The sequence below is a fragment of the Osmia lignaria genome, chromosome 13 (assembly GCF_051020975.1).
Source record: "Osmia lignaria lignaria isolate PbOS001 chromosome 13, iyOsmLign1, whole genome shotgun sequence".
Taxonomy (NCBI): domain Eukaryota; kingdom Metazoa; phylum Arthropoda; class Insecta; order Hymenoptera; family Megachilidae; genus Osmia; species Osmia lignaria.
This window is the reverse complement of record NC_135044.1, coordinates 7,106,263-7,120,312: the sequence shown is the minus strand read 5'-3', so window position 1 is coordinate 7,120,312 and position 14,050 is coordinate 7,106,263. Positions and strand designations below refer to the sequence as shown.

Sequence of the window (14,050 nt, the reverse complement as noted above, 5' to 3'; positions counted from 1 at the left end):
CGACGTCGACTCGTTCGATTTCATCTGCTCGTTATTTATGAAACGTCGTGGACCCAGGAAAAAAGTTGCACGCGCGAGATTGATTCGACGCGCCCGTACGAATGGATATTTTTGAAATACGACGGAATCTATAGTGAAATATAAAACGAACGGAAATCGTACGGTACGTCATCGTTGGATTTATTGTTTCTTTATCGAGCGGCTGGCGATCTACTCTGATAATTGCGCACCGTGTAAAACGATATTAAAGGGATAGCGTTTCACGAACGTAGCAGGTGATAAGTAGGTTGCTACCCCGTAAATTTATGTGAACCTCGCGAGCCACGTTCTTCCTCGTTATTAACTGGGCATACGCGAGTCTGTCCGTGAATGATCTATTTACCGATCGATATACCAACTTCGACGAAGCGATTCTAAAATCGGGTCTCGTTCTCGTTTCTTTCCAACGTTATACCGTATCTATTCCCAATTATATCGATATAGAAGATTCATGGTTATTCCAAGGATCACTTCAGGGTCGTTGATATTTTCTAGTAACTGTTCTTCCAATGATCTATCATTGATAGGTTTGTCGTTAAAAGAAATTAAGGTCTATTCCCAATGGACCACCCTGTATAAAGGCTTATTGTACACAACCATTAAATGCACAATGGAATCGTTATCGTTAAACCCATCGTAGGCTAAAACAAGATAAATTATACAATTTATTTTCAGAGGATCGAGCGATGTATCACGGACGAAACTCGAGGCTCGCGTAGGTGCATCATGCAAAGCGTTAAGCAGAGATATTTCAATAGTGCACAACGAATATATACATAGACGGTCGTGTTGCCCACAGGCTTCGTTTGCCCCGACACAGAAACCTTTCTCTCTCATCTCCGGGCGCATCTACGCCGCTACGGTGCAACCAAGTGCAGTTAATTGATGCACCACCGCGTAATGACGTGGCTGAATGATCGACCGAGTGTACAATCAAACGACAATCACGTTTGCTTCAGAATTTCGTATGATTCATCCTACTACAGAATTTCCATATTCGTTTTTATATTCTTTTTATACGTCTCGCCACCAGTAGTGTCCATTCATGCGGTAATTCGCGCGAACGTGATATACTATTTAAAAGTAGGATCAAGGGCTTCGCGTTTCATGGAATCCAACGTTCTTCTAATCTCTATGTTCCTTTCTGTATACCTGGAATAATATTATTTATAGAATTATAACGAAGTATCAATGATGTGAGAATCCGCGGAAATTAAGAAAGCGACGAGAGACGGCAAACTCCGATCTGCAACTTTCTTTTCTTTTTCCTTCGGTGTGTGCATGTTCGCGGGTCGCGACACTACGACTAATAAATCCGTGAATACGGTTAATTAATGCCGCGCGGTACAATAACGCGGCTAAATGATCAACGGCGCGCCGAGTTAATGATGCTAATGAGACAGTTTCAGCCGTATAATCTAATTTCATAGCATGGATCGTGTCAAGGCGCTTCTCATTTTTCTGGTACGCTCGTTGTTTCTTTTAATTAAGCTTCTATTTCTAACACGTTTGCAAGTAATTGCCAACGGAGGAGCCCTTTTACTTTCAATTTCATTGAAAGGAGCCTTCGTCGTCTGTTTTCCTCGGGCTGTTTCGATGATAACGTTTTAAAAAGTAAAAGACCCACGACGTGCAGGAAACAAGAACGTCTCTGGTGAAAGTTTTTTTTCTTTTCCTAGACGGAGGAACAAAGGGACAAGGCAATAATGACAAAATACCGCGTTCCTGATCTGCATCTGCCTGGCTATTATTCCAAAATTACGCACTGCCGGAGAAATTTCAGAAGAAGCTCCTCCCGTGACTGATGGAACAATTGCCATCTGTCTTGTACAAGAAACCAGTCCTGTTTAATTATTTCTTTGCAAATGAAATCTCGTTGAATCAGCATGAATTAAAACGAAAAAAAAAAGGGAAGAATAATTAATAGATCAGAAAGAACGATAGTAGCTGTTGAATGAGTCATTAAAAATGGAAAAAAAAAAAAACTTACACGCCAGTTTTAATAGCGCTTTAGAAATCTTACATTGTTAATCAAGTGCACGCAACCTAGACCGTATTCCGCGGCTATTCGAAGAGAGCGCACATCTGTTAATTCCGCGTTACAGCGGTCATTTCTGCAATTAAGAGGTTAAATCAGCGATCGACGCGTTTACCTCGGTGTCAGAAGCGAAAGGATTTCACTTGATAAAACGAGCGGTCCGCAAAAGGAGGCTGTCCGGTGGTTTATTGCCAGCTACCGCTCTCACGGTCGATAAAAACGGGCTGCTCGCTCGACAATGCGATGAATAATTGATTTCCCAGTTTCACTTTTTCGTGGATTACGCAACCGTAAGGGAATATAATTTAATTACTTATGGATAATCGACGTATCGCATGGTACGTAGAGTTTGAATCGTTCATGTGCTAAACGAGAGAACAACTTTCACTTATCGACCAGATTTTTATCCCGATAACCGCTCTTCCTCTTCTTTAATTAATCGTATGCGAGCGATTTTTATTCAACAACGCCTCGTTTTAAATTACTTCCTCTTCTACCAATGATTATCGTATAAAAGAAAAGATGAAAATTGGCTAACGTTAAAATGTCCTACGTTTCCTAGGTAATTTAAGGTACGAGTACCCCCTGTGGCTCGGGGGGCTTAGAATACGGCCACGGTATCCCCTGCCTGTCGTAAGAGGCGACTAAAAGGGGGATGTAAAGGTACAGAAAGGGTGTGAGATTTCAATGTACGGACAAGTATGAGCGGAATTAAAAGTACAGAAGCATATTGAAAATGGCGCGATAATGCGCGTGGCCGATAACTTTTCGTTGGGCAAAAAGGGACAGATCCAAGTCCCTAGATTACGCCACCCTTAATAGAAGGAAACTTAGGAAGTGAAGTGAAGGTACGAGTAAAACTTGATTACCCTTACAAATTGCATACATTGTTTGCAGGAACAAATTACGGCGTAACGCTTGCTTTTCTGTCCGTGAGTACTTGACACAATAACGTGACGGAAATCGCCATACCGGCAGTAAAGCATGTCGTGCTTTACGCCTTTTAAATCGGCCCACGGTCTCGTTACCCTTTTTTCCTTTTCTTTTTCCTTTATCGTAGACAGAAAAACGCGGGAAAACGTGCAACCTACAACACCGATTTCATTGCTGTGGAAATCCAATGACCATGAAGAATCAAGGAAACAATGCCGATATTCAATTTAACGGTGCATTAAAAGTAACAGCTTTCTAATCTTGTACAGGTTTCTTGTCCGTGTTCGAAGTTTTCATAAAACTCGTTTGCTTTAGTTCGATCGATGCACGACAGTATCGGTAGTCGCGTCGGTATTATTCTTGTAGGAGGATCGATTTAAATATTTCTCGTGCACGATAAAATGAAAAGAAGAAACGCGTTTAATAACCGTGACCAGATATATATATATAAAAGTAGTCGAGTTTTCCGCACGAAAGCAAACTCGTGGAAACCATCAGCGAGCGGAAACATATTTTCATCCTGGTCGCTTCTAGAATGATTATTTCTATCTCTTTACGCAATCTATGCGATGCTTCACACACTTATCATTCATAGCTCACACTGAAAATTAATTTTCTGATAAAAAATTCATAATAAATGATTATTTAAGATAGCATGAAAATTCATATCTAATCGATTTCTGAATGTTCAATTAATTTTTCACGATCTCATTGGTCCTGAATCTGCATAAATTTTTGCAGAAGAAATCTGCATAGGAAACAATCGCGTATCTTTGTCCTCTTGTCTACAAGATACGGTCATGTGCAACTCAGATTTCCCTTAGTTAAGAAAAAGAGAAGGGGAAGGAATATTCCACAATGTACTTACCTCATTGCCCTTGTTCTTTATTTATGCAGATAGGAAGTTTTAAGTTAGGCTCTACCCGGTTTTTGCAAAAATAAATGGTGGGAGTTTTTTCTCTTACGCTTACCCCTTAACAATAATAGCCCGCAATACACCGGTGTACATTAATGAAATTACAGGACAACATACATGTAGTGAGGAGTAACGTTATCCCTGAGATACCTGGCTGACTTTATCGCCGCGATGCGTGACGAACGTTCGTTTACGTACGTTCCATAAAGAGCTTCACCAATTCTCTTCCTCTCCATTATTCCCTGTTGTCCACCAAACCTGGAATCGTACGAACCGCATATAAATATCAGCGTATATCGTGCAGCTTGGCGTATCCGTAGAATTCTAAGTGGCTCTTGTTAGCCGCGTACCCGGTGAAACTCTTTTTTAACAAACCGTCAACTGCAAATAGAAGCTTCTTCGTCGTTGATACCAACGAACTCGACGATACAATCGTTAATTGCAACCTTGTTTAAATTTCTGGGGCGGAGGAGGGGTTCGTATCTGTGGATTTTTTATCTTTAGAAATGGGAATATATGGTTTGATCATACGTTTTTAATACCGATTTTAACAAAAGAAGCAACGAATTGTCTAGATAATAAATTGGGCAAAATCCTTATGAAGAAGTTAACAACTCGTACGGGAACCAACTCGAGCGTGCACTCGTGCACGCTTCGTTTCGCTGAAATAATAACGAAGATCTTCGAGCCCCCCCCCCCCCCCCCCCCCCCGCCACATCGTCACGGCGTAACCAAGAATTCCATGTTCCTTTTTCCTCGTATTTTTACCGAAAATTATGAAAATCGTGCTATGCAAGCGTGCAGATGTTTTGCTCTCGTTTGCGCTTTCACGGCTAGTTTTAATTAATTACGAACAGTATTTACATCCCTACTTGTTGCAGTTGTTACCATAAAACATCGTAGAATAAGAACTGCTTTAAAGTTCTAAGAAATGTTGCAAAAGTGGGATAGAAGTACGTATGCGTCTGATTTAATCGGTAGTAGAATTAGAGCTGAAACGCGTTGCAAATTATTTTTTACATTACATGGAAATTATCTGGAAACAACGTTATTACATAAAATAATAGTAATTGAGAGTTCAAGCAGCGTTCCGTGTCTTGAATAGACTAATGTTCTTCCTTAATTTACTTGCAGACATTGTACGTAATATTATTCTGCAAATACTTATAAATGAATATGATGGCTTTTTTTTAAATTTTTTGCTGTTTAAATGTTTAAAACTTTTATCTTATAAAAATAATGAAGCTCATATTTATTGGCTAAGCATGATTATTCGTAGTCGATAAAGAAGAAAACTTGTACGGTAACCATTTAGACAATTACCTACTGCTGAGCATACTTCCGTCGGTAATGTATCTACGTTAGTAAATTACCGATTGGAAACATTTTGTTTTGATACTTCGGGCAATCATTAGTAGATGGCGCCGATGAATCTGCAAAATGCGCCTCAATTTCAAATTTAAAAAAACAGATAAAAATAAGGTCATCTAGTGGCAGGAAACCACTTTAATTTAAAATAATATATACTGATATTTATTTTCTGGAATAGGGAATAAATAAAAAACAGTTTTAAAAAAAATTTCTTTAATGGCGACGCATTGATAATAATATATTTGTGTCTATTTTCATAAATTAGCTCGTTTCACGTGTGAAAATATAAAATTGTGCTATATTAATTTAAAACTAAAACAATTATAGGAACGAGCACTTGCGCTAAACGTACTTTTTTCAAGGCACGAGTTTGGCTATGAAAATATAGCCGAAAACAACAGTGCCGTAGTCAAACGTATATAAATGTATATTGTTAACACGAAGCTGCCGAGACATTACTCGTTACAATTCTTAAAATACATTCGTATCACAGCCAAAATATCCGGGAATAATGACTTTCCTTATTCAGTTCTCTGTTCTCGGACGATACGAATGTTTTCGCAATAATATCTACGAAGAATAATTAAAAGTTTTTCTCGTGTTCTCGCCACGAATTACATATACGTGTCGTCTCTTTCTCCATCCAAATAAATATAACGAGCAACGGAATTATAAATACGATCTACATTTTGAGACAACGCAGAAGTTTATCAGGTACTTGTGAGATAAATTGGAAGGAATTCTCCCTGAGATTGTTGGCAGCGTCATTACCGACCAAATCGTTGCCCTCCTCATCCCTGACATCGATTTCAACATTCTCGAGGTCGATATTAAAGTCTCGGTCACCCATTAGCGTCGTGAGACACATATTTTTCTCTTTTATCCTCGAACGCACTAGCAGTTCCAGTGTGAACAGATGTTCGTCGTGAGCTTCTGGCAGATAACGGTGCATAAATTCTGCTAATCTATGAACAATATAAAATGCGTAAGAATATCGTTTCGAGATATGCATTTTACGAGTACAAAAACCGATTGAATGTAATATCGCTATTAAGCTAACCGTAATAGATATTCAACATTGTGACCACTCGGTCCAGAACATTCGGAGATTTGTTTCGCTATGTGCTGTAGGGGCGCTTCGCCAAGCCAGTGCTCGTTTCTGTTAGTAGCTATATAAACGATGACAGGAAAGTTTCTGTTTCCTTCACGGCCGTAAAATGCTGTAATCGTTGTCATATATCCTCCCAAAGTGCATTCACGATTTTCCAAATATGGTAGAGCCGCGTTATCCTGGACTTCAAATGCTCGCCCATAAACAATGCCCTGTTGACAAAGAAAATAGAGTTAATTTGGTCTGTGTGGCATCTTACTTACATATATAGAATGGTTAAGAATTACAATAAATATTTGTTCGGAAATAATTGAACATTGAAAGCAAACAAATTTATTTATCATGTAAGTCACGTTTCCATGAAATTACCTCTGTGTCCTCCACCAATGTAGCCACACGTCCAGGCTGCAACAGAAAAAGAATCATTGAACCAACAACGGTCGATGATTAATTTGAACAGAAATAAAGAAAAGAATGATTAGAAGCTTAGCAACTGGTATGACGTAAATATGTAACACGAATACAAGAAACAAAATTGTGTTCGAAAGATATCGGTTTCTACGAGCTGCAACTGGTTTCGCATTAATCGAATACTGATTGTAACAAGAAACCAGGAGAAATTCTAGTTTAAAAAAAATATAACGCACTTAGCTTTTAAATCAACTAAGTATAATCGCAATATTACCTTTCTTTATTCTATTTGATTTGCTTATAAATTTCTATGGGATTCTATAAACCCCCCACCATTTTCTTTCCGTCTCAAAATGACCGCCATTGCACTTACAGGTTAATGGAGTTCGTGGGGTAATTGCAAAGAGATCTATCTGGTGAACAATTCATAGAAAACAATGAACTCAATCCCTTAAATTTCATTGTATCAAGTGGAGAAATTGGAGCGACACACTATAGGTGAAACTCTATCCGATTTTCATTACTCTTAATAGAAACATCCGTAAGTACTTATTGACAATGAGGGGCTAATTCAGGAGCTTTACCGTCTACATGTAAGTATTATTTTTTTAAATATTATGCATTACTATCACGTGTTATTTTTTTCTTTTTAGAAATATTACTTTGATTAATATTTTCATTAATACATTGGAAAGTTTTAATGTCAAGAGGAATCCCTGTTTACGACGTGGCGTGGAAGCCTGCCAGAGTTTTGTGAAAGAATCCACGCGGCGAATTCATGAACACAAAAATTAAGGGTATAAATAGATTTGTTTGAGTCGTATGAAAAAGTATAAGCTTGGTTAGCGGATTGCATTCGAAAGAAATCAAAATTCATGGACAAATGAAAATCTGTAGCATTGTAAGTAATCTTTTTTTATATATTGAACCGTAGTATAATTGATATCGTTAACATTAAAAAATTCGACTGTGTCTTGTTATCTATGACGTTAAAATTTTTCAGTGTACACGATAATTGATTGGTACATCGGAAACACCGATCCATTTACGTCATTGGAGTTTTCAGTGTAACATTTCACGTGTTTGTTTATATTTACATTCTTGTTTAGAAGGTCACGCAAAAATACGAAGAAACGCCAATGAAATGAACTTACGTTTTCAAGTGTACCGCGATGGGTTGTGTTGCCTTGCCAGAATTTCCTGCTGAAGCCCTTTATGTATCCTACGATACTTCTTTTGTATTCGAAACCGGGATACCAGCACAGAGATCCGTATCCGAACACCCAGAGGCCCGTGTTCTCGTTTCTGCTTTCCATTTTAAACGTTCGAAAAACGTAGGAAAATTGTTCGGATCGCAATTTGAATATAGATGTAAAACTTTACTTGATCGATCTTTTATTTTAAAAAATGAAGCATATCTTATTGAATTTCAAATGTGTATCTGACTTTTATCTTAACAAGCTTAAAACAATCTTATACAAGCTTCTCTCTTTCTACACCGATACACGAATTTGGTAATATTTACTAATGTCTAAAAAGACAGTTCTAATATTTGACATTTGATATTTATATTAGTGTATCTTCTTTTTTGTGCTTGTGTGCATAAACCGACCTCAAATATAAACAATTTCACAATCAATGTGCTTTAGAATTATCGCCGATCGGGAAAGAAGAAAAACTTTTTTGTTTCTTTATCTGTTGAACGTTGCAACGTAGAATAATCATCGATTTGGCGAGTGCGCGGCACGTGGCTTTACTGGGCTGTTACCCCAAACACTTTAAAGCTTAACTATTAAGAAACTCTCAGTCCCACTACCACATTATAATTTTCTTCCTCCTACTTTTCTTCGACGATTTTACGAGTATTGTTATTCTATTCATCGGTAGACCACGTGTGCGGGATTCTCTTTATATCTTTCCTTTGGCGGTTCTTCAATATTTTTGATGCCATCTTCCAGTTTCACTTCCGGCAATCATCCAAATGTTCAGTGAAATTTTGCTTGATCCATGCTTTCTTTGAAGATTCATCAAAAACTGGACGGTGGTATCTTGTAGTATTTATGTACTTTAAAGTTCCTGTACGTAGAATTAATTGACACAATTTTTGTAGATATTTCATTGAAATTGTGAAAAATATTGTACACAAAATATATGAAGAAAATTTAGAAAATAGCCGAATGAAATACACCGTACGGAAGCTTGACCGAGACTGCCGGCTGTCGGGCGTATACCTCTACTCATAAAAAGAGATGGAAGTAAGGTAACGAGGAAAGGAATAGGAAAAAGGTAATGGTTGGAAAAGGAGGAGCGATTGTATGAAGAGAGAGTGGGAGAACGGATGAGACGGATGATGAAACTCCAAGTACGATTGACGTATAATTCAAGCTGCATGCCCAAATTGTATAGACACGACAATTGTCTATTACTTAAACTGCACTCAACGCGATTAGATCACAATTATATAATAACCTAGTTTTAAATGTTTCAATGTAAAATTGGCGGGAATCAAGCAGCTGGTTGAAAACATGACATTGTTTCAATTGAAAAAATAACTTACAGTTGAATTGGAACGAGTATATAATTACTTTATAAGATATTAACCAAGAAGTAAAAGATGTTGAACCAACTTCTACGCAATCCCTTCAAATTTAACTCTAAAGGTATCACCTTCTTTATCTAATATTTTTAATACAGCACATCTGTAGCATAATTAATTCTTTTGTTTGCTAGTTACCCTACTATCATTTTACCCTGATACATTTTTATCCTCTGAAGATCAGGATTACCGCGATACTGGAATAAAAGGATACAAAGATTTATGTTAGTACTTACAATTGCACAGACATGTGGGTGGTCCTCGTAAAGCCCATAGAGAGAAGCAGAAGAATAAATAGCTGGGAAGAATGGACATCAACCTATAAATTACTATTTTGCGATTTGTTTGGTTTTTAAGTCTTATATTTTGCTATTCGTTCTTATATTTCACTTGTTGGTATTACCTGCCGTCGGTATTACCTGCCGTCGGTATTACCCACGGTCGGTATTACTTACCGTCGGTATAATTGTCGCGTACTAACACCCCAAGCCATTTATCTTGTATCCATGTTACATTACAACTCTAATATAATAAAATTTCAAATGTATTTATTATTAATTTTGTAATATATTATTTGTATATAAATTCTGAATTGTATAATATATTATAGTGTCTATCTATCTATATATAGATAAATTTTATCTACTTATATAGGGTATTTTATTACTCCCGTGTGCATCCTTTACATTCCAGCATTCCTTACATCCACGAATCCCTTACATCCTTGCTTTCTTTATATCTCGGCATTCCTTACATCTCTGTATCCCTTACATTTTTGTATCCCTTACATCTCTGTACGCTTTATATCTCTGTATCCCTTACATTTTTGCATCCCTTACATCTCTGTACCCTTTATATCTCTGTATCCCTTACATTTTTGCATTCCCTACATCTCTGTACCCTTTATATCTCTGTATCCCTTACATTTTTGCATCCCTTACATCTCTGTATCCCTTACATTTTTATATTCTCTACACTCCTAAATTCTCCCTGCATCTCCTGTATCCTTTCAATCCTTATAATAAATATATTATAAACATAATAATTATTATAAAACCTGGTTCGAGTAAAGGTAAGTTCAGGTAAGTAAAGGTAAGTAAGTAAATCCTTTTTCTGCCACCAGAGGGCGCTGATTCGAGGTCGAGATTTTAGTTCACATTTTTGCCGCCAGAGGGCCAAAAATCCTGCAAGCTTTAGTTCCTTTTTCGAAAACCAGATGGCGCTGATTCGAGGTCGAGATTTTAGTTCACATTTTTGCCGCCAGAGGGCCAAAAACCCTGCAAGCTTTAGTTCCTTTTTCTAAAACCAGATGGCGCTGATTCGAGGTCGAGATTTTAGTTCACATTTTTGCCGCCAGAGGGCCAAAAACCCTGCAAGGTTTAGTTCCTTTTTCTAAAACCAGATGGCGCTGATTCGAGGTCGAGATTTTAGTTCACATTTTTGCCGCCAGAGGGCAAAAAACCCTGCAAGCTTTAGTTCCTTTTTCTAAAACCAGATGGTGCTGATTCGAGGTCGAGATTTTAGTTCACATTTTTGCCGCCAGAGGGCCAAAAATTCTGCAAGCTTTAGTTCCTTTTTCTAAAACCAGATGGCGCTAAATTTATTTGTACTTTAGTTCTTTTATTCGCCACTAGAGGGCGCTGTTACGACCGCCAAAAGCGTTATTTCAAGGATGTAAGTGATGGAGGGATATAAGGGACCGCAGATTGTAGGGAATAGAGTGATTTGTGGAATGCAGGGCTATAAGGGAAGCAGGGTTGTAAGAGGAACAGACATTGAAGGAATAGGGAGATGTAAAGGTGATAGAGGTGTAAAGGGTGCAGGGATGTAAGGGATGCAAGGGATGCACACGGGAGTAATAAAATCAACACGTTTGTCCTCTTAATGAGATTAAATGAACGCAGAAAATAAAATAAGGGTACCTATATGTACGTTCAGCAGGTAGATCTGCATCCCTCGGCGGTCGCTATAAGACTGATGATGTTTCACTTTGCTCTACGTCGTACATTGGCTGTAAACAGTTTTTTTTTTTTTTTTTTTTTAACGTGGGGAAATCTTGCATAAGACCCCTCGCCGTCCCCTGGAGGGGGGCGGCGAGGGAGTGTCAGATTCTTACTGACTAAAACCCCACGGCGACTAACAGTCGCGTTAAAGGAGGGCTTTGAGACCTTATCTGTATTGCTCCAAAGCCCTCCACGCCTGGGACACTTGTGCCCAATGTAATTGGTCTATATTACTTCAAAGTGACGAATGAAATGTTATTATTGGATATTGAAATGTTGAAACTTCTATCTAAAAGAATATACTTGTTACTAATGAAATGATCTTTCTTACTGTCATTAATGAAAATCTTCCAAATGAATTGAAAGAAAATAAATTTAATAAAATGATTTTATTGCAGTGAATCATCAATAATTGGTTTATAAGAATAACGTAACAAAATTGCTGAAGAATAGAGTGATAAATATTCCCCTGGTACCAATTTCGCATTTCCCAGAAAACGACCAAAAATGAGCGCATAATAAACCCATTATTGAGACATTTACGTCTACGTTTCTGGACCCGGTTGAAAGCAGATCAAACAAAAGCTTCGTTCGCTTTCTTTATAGTTATGTGAGGACACGTACCCCACATAATTTATCGTCAATGGTTGTATCGTATTGTACCTATTATGGCCCTTACGGGCGACCACGAATAAAACCATAAAACGAAATATACCTATCCTAGTTGTCTGTAACTATTCTCTAATTCTATGTCTATCTACAATCGTATGGAACTTTTTCGTTAAATCACGTTTATTATAAATCAATTTTTAAAATATTATTATGGTCAAAATTAACATTTGATTTGTTGGAAAATGAGGGAACGATATCTTAATCTTTAAATAAATTTGATAAAAATTGTCACGATTATTAAACGATTAATCATTTATCTATTTCCTGTTAATCATGCTTAAATACGTATAATTTGGTAATATCCTACCGTATCTTCCCTAAAGGTGCGTAATCAGAGAACAGAGAGAAGCAACCCCTCGGTTAAAGTGTTAACTGTGCCAACAAACCCTGTTCCTTTCGCAACCCCTTAGAACGGTGGCAAAATACACGATGACCCTTTCCACCCTACACTCGAACTTGAAGAGAGGCTGCCACTCAAAGGATCGTAAACAAACTCCTGATCTCGTTTTAAACGTTTCGCACGCTTGCGAACTTAAACGACGATTATCGTATCGAGCAAACAATAAATAGAAACGTCTTAATAGACTTTTACTAATGATAATTAAAAATTAAAGTAAATTAGATTAACATTTACAAAATTTCAATATTTCCTTATGTATGTATGTAATTTCAAAAATTAGGGTTTATGCACTTTTATATAAATATGAATAAAAATTATGTTATTGTCAGCCTAGATTAAAATTCAATCCGATACTAGAGAACACTTGCAACATTACCATAACGATTTTAAATTTTGACTGGGTTTGTCTAGAGGCGACGATGCGTAGGTAATTTCTATAGGGGGGCCCCCCATTGCATATGGGAAACGTCCGTGATCGTGGAGACACGATTTCAGGCGTGTAACCGTGCAGGAGGCATCGCTGTGGGCGCCTGGCATACTGTGCAGTCAATTAGTTTAATAGGCCAACAGTTGTTGTACGTCGGCAATACAGAAAGTAAGGGTGGCCTGTCACGCCCCGATAGGGTGTCATTACCGCCGATTTATCGATTTGCTAAAGAAATCCACAGAGTCTACTTTGATTCTTTCACATATGACGTACAATCATGTGAACCATCTTTATGGAACTTGACCTAAATAGTCCAACTAACACTTCATATATCTTATAAAAAATAATGAAAAGGATTTTGATAATTTTGCTGCAAGAAAATGAAGGGATAGCCTTCAGTCCCAGTGGTTAAGGGTTGCTGGGTTTTCTTTGTCTTAAAGAGTTTGTATTTTATACAATGCACATTCTACGATGTCCTGCATTTATAAAAATGTCTAATTGTAAGATTTAAAATGACGTTGGTAAGAAAGTGTACCTATCTTAAGTCGAATCGAGATTTTAATTAAAGGGGAAATGGCGATGCACGATGTCGGTGGGCGCAAAGCGTTACGCATAATGTTACTCGACGTATCTACCGTAATAAGTGTAATCCGCGCGCCCTCGATCCTCTCGACACTAATAGTCGAGGGATAATACAGATTATAAAGCCCCCGATTCCGTTCCTTGCCAATGAAACTACCCTTCGAACTGAAAGCCAAACCTGCTGCTTCTCCGAATCGAACGTGTTTGCCACTCGAATGGCAATCTGAAACAATTCCGAAGCAATCGCTGAAGGTATCGTCGTGGTCAGCACTCTTCTCCTCGAATCGATTCTCGATTATTCCTTCGTTTCGACGATTGCCGAAGGTATCCGCCAGAATAGATTGGAACAAACGATTAAGGGTAATTTTAATTGTATTCAATATCTATTTTCTATCCGGGCTATCGTTGCATTCCTAGTTTATTGTAAATGCACTAACTTTCATTCGAAGCATTTTATAAGAAGAAAATAATTAAAGGTGAGAATTTCGTTTAAAAATTGGATATTCAAGATTCGGGGTAGCCTATCGTACTTTTTATTACCACCCTTTCAG

The 14,050-nt window shown here is 37.7% G+C and overlaps 1 protein-coding gene and 1 long non-coding RNA gene across 5 annotated transcripts; one reads left to right on the top strand and one right to left on the bottom strand.

The window, feature by feature from the left end:
• The first annotated feature begins 2,419 nt into the window (after positions 1–2,419).
• LOC117601930 (uncharacterized) lies at positions 2,420–9,567 on the top strand. 4 transcript variants are annotated; one of them, XR_013063238.1, is made up of 8 exons: positions 2,422–2,925; positions 6,801–7,075; positions 7,195–7,412; positions 7,473–7,720; positions 7,823–7,900; positions 8,930–9,105; positions 9,330–9,479; positions 9,550–9,567. It is a non-coding gene; the product is annotated as an uncharacterized LOC117601930 (long non-coding RNA). The 4 variants fall into 4 exon arrangements; XR_013063237.1 differs by having other exon boundaries at positions 2,424–2,925; positions 9,333–9,479; XR_013063239.1 differs by having other exon boundaries at positions 2,425–2,925; positions 9,379–9,479.
• LOC117601929 (putative glutathione-specific gamma-glutamylcyclotransferase 2) lies at positions 5,519–8,935 on the bottom strand. Its single transcript, XM_034319300.2, has 4 exons — positions 7,974–8,935; positions 6,778–6,813; positions 6,358–6,620; positions 5,519–6,262 (listed from the first exon to the last, which is right to left on the bottom strand). Exons 1-4 carry the CDS (start codon positions 8,133–8,135, stop codon positions 5,980–5,982), a joined length of 744 nt encoding a protein of 247 aa, XP_034175191.1. The 5' UTR covers positions 8,136–8,935; the 3' UTR covers positions 5,519–5,979.
• Positions 9,568–14,050: the final 4,483 nt, after the last annotated feature.